The sequence below is a fragment of the Cenococcum geophilum genome, assembly GCF_001692895.1.
Source record: "Cenococcum geophilum 1.58 unplaced genomic scaffold K441scaffold_83, whole genome shotgun sequence".
Classification (NCBI taxonomy): Eukaryota; Fungi; Ascomycota; class Dothideomycetes; order Gloniales; family Gloniaceae; genus Cenococcum; species Cenococcum geophilum.
The window spans coordinates 471698-478354 of NW_027137641.1; the positions used below are offsets into that span (position 1 = coordinate 471698).

Here is a 6657-nt window from a genome sequence, read left to right on the forward strand (position 1 = left end):
AGGACTTTAAGACGATAACTTAGATATAATTGAAGTAATTCCTACCCAGCTAAGCAGTTTATCAGAACCGCTTTAAATACTAATAAAATCTTAGCCAAACCCTCTACCGATGGCCTTACTAAGATCTATTATAATATTCACAATATCTATAATACTTACAATATCCGCAATATCTTTATAATTACCCTACTCCTAAAGTATATCTAAATTTCCTATTTTAGTACAATTCTCTACCTTTATTTGTTTTCTATAGCTTTAACTATACTATTAAATCTAGGGGGGTGTGTAACTGACTACCGGTACCATATTAAAACGTTATTTATCTCACTAACGTACCACCTTGTTTTAGTTGCCTAGCCCTTAACTCGCTTACCGACTTAGTCTACTTTTATGTATTTATATCACTTGATTTCTATAGATTTACAATTAAGTTACTTATTTAATTCACCACACTGTAAAGCTTACATCTACTTATACCAGTCTATTTTTAGGTCCTTAGATTATACCTCTTAAATCCTTTTTATCTAATCGCTTTCCAGTAACTCGTACTCTTAAGTTACTATAATCTTAGGATAATTATACCTAATTAATCCGTTACTATTCTTGCGTAGTATTACCCCTAATAGCTTTTTATTATTTTATAGTTTAGCCTTTCTACTTAATGCGTCTGCTCTCGTATTCTTAGTGCCTTTAGTATACTAAATCTTAAAATAATATTCTTTAAGCATCTCTACCTATCTAACTTGTTTTTAATTAAGTTCTTTTATTATTAGGAACCTTATTAGGTTCTTATAATCCATTTTAACTATAAATAGTTTTTCTATACCTTATAAGAATACNCTTTATTCTTTAAGTGCTATAACTATACCTAATAACTCCTTATTATAGATGTTGTAGTTTAACTCTAGTAGTATTACCTTTTAACTATAATATGTTACTAGATGCTATGCGTCCTTATACTTCTATAGTAAGTATACCCCTAATATAAGGTCTAATGCATCTGTTTCTATAATTATCTCTAATCCTAGTTAATAGATTTTAAGGACTAGTTCCTAAGTAAATAACTCCTTAAGTTTCTTAAATAACTTTATTTATTTACTTCCCTATACCTATAGTTCCTCTTTCTTTATAAGCCTAGTAAAGGGTTTAATATTCTTTAACTACTATACTATAAACCTCCTATAGTAGTTGTAAACCCCTAAAAATAACCTTAATTACGTTACGTTCTCTAGTTCTTACTAACCTACTATAGCTTTTATCTTCTTTACATCTATACTAATATAACCTAGTTTAATAATAAATTTAATAAAATCGGTCTTCCTAGTAAAGAACTCGTATTTCTTAATTGCTACTAGCATCTATTCTTCTTATAGTCTCTTTAAAACCCATTTAACGTATTCTCTATATTCTTCCTTAGTTATTAAGTAAATAATAATGTCGTTAAGATATACAATAATAAACTTATTAAGGTATTCCCCTAACACGCTATTAATTCGCTTTTAGAACGTCGCTAGTGTATTTATAAGCCTAAATTATATAACTAATAGCTTATATAGTCCTTCCTTTAACCTAAAGGCTACCTTCTATTTATCGCCTTCCTTAATTCTAATCTAGTAGTACGCCTATCTTAGATCTATCTTTGTAAAGATTTACGTATTACCTATTATCACGGCACTGACCTATCTTATACTGTTTCCTACTGTTGGCTGGCCCACCACTAGCGCCTTAGCGGCTGGCCCTACTATTTATATACGATACCCCTTTCGCCTCTTCTCCTCTTTATACCATAACATAGTTATTTAGTCTACTTTACTACAGCACTATAACAGTTTATAGTATCTCCTCCTGCGCCCTATCGCAATCTTTATCTTCCTAGTTTACCGCCTCTATCTATAGTCTTTGTTTTTCCTAGTATAATCGCGACCTAGCGCGACTAATAACACTATACTACAGTCTTAGCATAGCCTTAGTATAGCCTTAGCATAGTCCCAGACAGTCTTAATAACCTTAGTATTACAGTCAGCCTTATAAGATTTTAATTGCCCTACCTAGATCCCTTAGAATGGGCGACTAAAATATAAATAACACCCCGTTAATAAATATATGCGAAGCACTTACCTGCCTCTTTAATACTACCTACACTAATATTACCTGGGCGATTAGGAACGGTTTTAAGTACCCTAAGGACCTTAATATAGAAGAAACCTTTTAGCACTTCTCTATATATATAACCTTTTTAACTAGCGTTAAGAGCGGTCTTTAAACGGTCTATAATAAAGGTTAAACTGTAAAGTCCTAACTTAAAGAAGCTCAGCATAGAATTAACTCCCTTATGACGCCTAAACTATATATACAATAATATAAATAGTAAGCTTTTGCATATATTAAGACTATATAAAGTCTAAGCTCTTAGATCGCTATCCTTACTTAAGCTATTGCTGATAAGAACATAAACCCTATAACTAGCTCCCCTCTTCTAGCTAAGCCCTATAGGAAAAAGCATAAAGCAAAAGATCTAACCCCATTTAACGGCAAGGGATCACTAATTAAAAAGTAAGAAAATTTTAAAATATAGGAAATAAAGATCTAAGGTGTTTTCTAGAGGGATATAAAGTGCTTTAAGACCCTAATAGACGAAGTCCTCTATATATTAGACATGCTAATAGATAAGGCCTATAACTATATTAAATATGGCCTTAATATGCTACGTATATACCCGAATAATCTAAGTAAATAGACCTTTTCTAACTAAGAATTTATGTTTATATATATAAGAAGATACTATAAGACTATAGATATAACCCAAGCGGCTAAAAATAAGTTAGATACTTTATATTAAGGTAAGCGTAACTACTAGTCCTAGAAAGTAGAGCTTAATAAGTTAATAATTAAAGTAAGGGCTCGACGAAATCGGCCTCTGCACCTCCACGCGGTGGAGCCCGGGAACCTGGCAGCTACTATTGATGTTCCATTTAGATTGTGTCAATAGACTACCAGAGCAAACGCAGAGACGTGTGTACGGCTGCGCAGCGCCTACGCAGCGACGTGGTGGTGGTGGTGTGAAAATTTTTCACTAGGGGGTAAGCCCCAGCAAAAAGTTTAAACATAGCTACCACGTCTATTATACACGTTCGGTCATTTAAATTAACAAGCAATTATCCCTCCGGCGTACCCCCTCCCTCCTATAAATACTACATATACCGCGCAGCACCCACATATACGCGAACAATCCGCGCCCTAAGCGTAGCAAAGGCCCCCCATTTTAACATTACCTAGTAACCTGGGTATCTAGTTATAAGGACTAGTCCCCCCTATTAAATACTAGAGCGTCCTCCTATACCTCACGAATAGGTGTAAGGGCCTGGGTTTAGGCCCTAGGGCTTAAGCAATACCAAGTCATATACACCCCGTTGTAGAAACCTTTTGATAGAGGAATGGATAAGAGACCTTAGTATGCAGGCCCGGGCGGAGCGCAAGCGTCATTATTAGGAGATATTTATAGGAGACTTGGAAAAGGAGCTAGGGACAGGCACACGACTTTATATAGGCAATACATAAGCGTGGCAAATTGGTTTAAGTGGCAGACGGGGCAAGACAGGCATTTTAGACACTTTCCCGCGTAAGGGGAAAGTCTCGGAGTAGTAACCTGACGGTGTTTTTCCTCCCGTTAATGTAGTACGGATGCTATCTGGAAGTATTACCTCTCACGTCTCCCCTAGAGGTTTTTTGTTCACCTAAAAAATGGGGTTTTTCTCTATAAATAAGGAGGTTTTTTCCCATAGGAATTAGTCTATGTGGACCCATTAGGGGGACCAGGTCAGACGGTAAATTGAATCTTATATAATTAAAGTAAATAAGACTAAGGGATAAAAGGTGGATTTACTTAGGAAGAATATTTCCCCTAAAATAAAGGACCTAGCCCTTACCCTTAGTTATAAGATTAATGATGCTAACTATAAGGGCTGGAGTAAGCAAATAGATATATTCGCCTATAACCTATAAAACTATACCTACTATACTAAGCTAAATGCCGCTAAGCTAAATACCGCTAGCGGATATTAACCTGTATTACCTAATAATAATACCTTAGTACTAGCACTATAGAATAACCTAATAAACCTTAACGCCGTTAAATTTGGCGGTAGTAGTAGTAGCCTCCCTAATAACGTCTAAAGATATTATATAGATAATAAACTCTGTATAGCATATAGCCAATCTAGCCACTAGAAAGATGCTTATAACCCCTAAATAAACCTAAATCCCCTTCTAATACTACTGCGCTAACCCCCTCCTAGCCGCGGTGGATTTTTTAGTAGAGGGGATAGTAATTAAGGCGGTAACTAAGGATAAGAACGTGGGTTTGGATATGAAGACCTACCCCTATAATTTTCCCCCCTAATATAGCCCTAGCCGATAGTCCTGTACACAAACTATAGATAAATACTCCGTACTACTACTAAATATAAGACCGGCTATATTATTGGAGAAGTACCCCCTAGCATATATACACTGTTAGAGACTAATATATTAGGACACACTAGCTAAAACTATAGCTACTAGCTAAGCCCTATAATCTAGTTATTAAAAGGCTAACCCTTAGACTAAGTTACCTTTAAGGGTTAGAACTATATAGGGAGGAGGATAAAAGGATTAGATTTATACTACTAGATTAGTTAAACCTTATTTTAAGCTAGCTAGCACTTAACCTTAGAATAGCAAATAATAATAGAAATGCCATTCTTATCTAGACTTATCTCTTCTTACCGTGTAACCTACTCCTAGAAGTCTTTATTAAAATATTAAGCCTTATTAATAGTGGTAGTATAGCACCAGCGTTTATAGACAAAGACTCGCTTATAAAAAAGCATAATATTATAATAAAAAGACTCCTAGTCCTAAAACTACTCTGCCTTACTAACGGACTCCCATCTAGCTTTATTACCCATTACTTTATAATAAAAATAATAATCGGCTACTATACAGAATCTATGCTTTTCTATATTATAAAGTTATTACCCTTAATACTAGTAATTCTTAAAATGCCCTGGCTTAAAAAGCATAACTTAAGAATAGACTTCCCCGTTCTAAAGCTTAAGTTTAACTCTAATTACTATACCTATAACTATCTCCTATAGTGTATCCCTAACTATAACCGAGTAGCACTATATAGACGTATTATACGGCTAATGCTTAGATACCGTTAGCTAATAGTAAAAGAGGTACCTAATACTAGCGAGCTAATATATGCAGTAAACGAAGCGGAGATTCTAGAAGATTAGACCACTGCCCCGCCCCTAAGAATATAAATACCGCTAGAACTATAAGTCCCCTATATATACCCGCTTAACCTAGGCTAGCTAATAAGACATTTAACTCTAAGTTATTTACTATACGTATACGCGACCATACGTATAATAGCTAAAGGCGTTATATCTAAGACCGAAACCAGAGCAATTAAGACCTCCCCCTTATAACGCCTAACTTTATACCTATCTTCTACGCGTACTATATAGGGCCACCGCCTTATTTCCGCCCCCCTAGGCCAACTAAGCTATGCTAGCCTAGCCGTAGCACTAGAGAACCAGATACGCCCCAACCTAGATAACATTAGATGCACTTATGCTATTAATTTTACCTAGTTCTATAAATAAAAAGACGTAAAGGTAATAAGGATCTATATAGCGGAGCTAGTAGAACTATTTAAATAAGAAGAGCATTAATAGCTACTTAAAGAGCTGCCTATAGGCCTAATAGAAGTACTAAACCTATTAGAAAGGTCTTTCCGTTAGCTAGTAGAAGGTAACTATATAATAGAGGAAGCCTATAAAGCGCTACCCCTTTATTTCTATAACTTCCTTAAAATAAACCTAAAAACTAAGTCTAAGTTCCTATACTAAAAGATAGTTAATACTAATATTAAAAAATTCCTAAAAGGCAAACCAGGATTAACCTATAAAGACATTTTATAATGCTTACTAAAAGAGTTCCATAAATATATTAAACACTTTCTCCCTAAAAACGTAGATAAGCTGCCCCCTTACCAACCATAGGACTATAAAATTAAGATTATACCTGGAAAGTAAGCCCCATATTATAAAAAATAGACTACTTTTACCCGCTAAACTTAGTTATATAAAGAAGTGGATTAATAAGATACTAGATAAGGGTTTTATCTATAAATTAACATTACTAGCTGCTATACTACTCCTCCTTACTATAAAACCTAGCGGCGGTATATAAATCTACTATAACTACTAAGGCCTAAACATAGTTACTATTAAAAATCGGTACCTATTACTACTAATCCGTAAGATACTTAACGTACTCTATAGCGCTAAGTACTTTACTAAGCTTAACGTAATTACTATATTTAACCAGATCCGAATCGCGGAAGGCTATAAGTAGCTTATAGTATTTATTACCCGGTTTAGGCTCTATAAAACATTAGTTATACTATTTAGTCTCTATAATATACCCGCTATATTCTAAAACTATATAAACCATATTTTATATAACGCCCTTAACAACTACTATACTGTATATCTTAATAATGTCCTTATCTTCTTAAAAATACGCGCTAAGTATATAAAATATATAAATAAAATTATCTAAAGACTTAGTAATGCTAAACTCTAGATTAATATTAATAAGTTTAAG

At 34.2% G+C, this 6657-nt stretch overlaps 1 protein-coding gene across 1 annotated transcript; it reads left to right on the forward strand.

Annotated features, from left to right (window-relative positions):
* Window positions 1-6081: 6081 nt before the first annotated feature.
* On the forward strand, window positions 6082-6405 carry K441DRAFT_593473 (uncharacterized protein; the record flags this gene model as incomplete). The annotated part of the gene is made up of 2 exons (XM_067644915.1): window positions 6082-6232; window positions 6260-6405. Coding segments are annotated over 2 exons (297 nt in total), but the record flags the coding sequence as incomplete, so codon positions are not given.
* Between the last annotated feature and the right edge of the window lie 252 nt (window positions 6406-6657).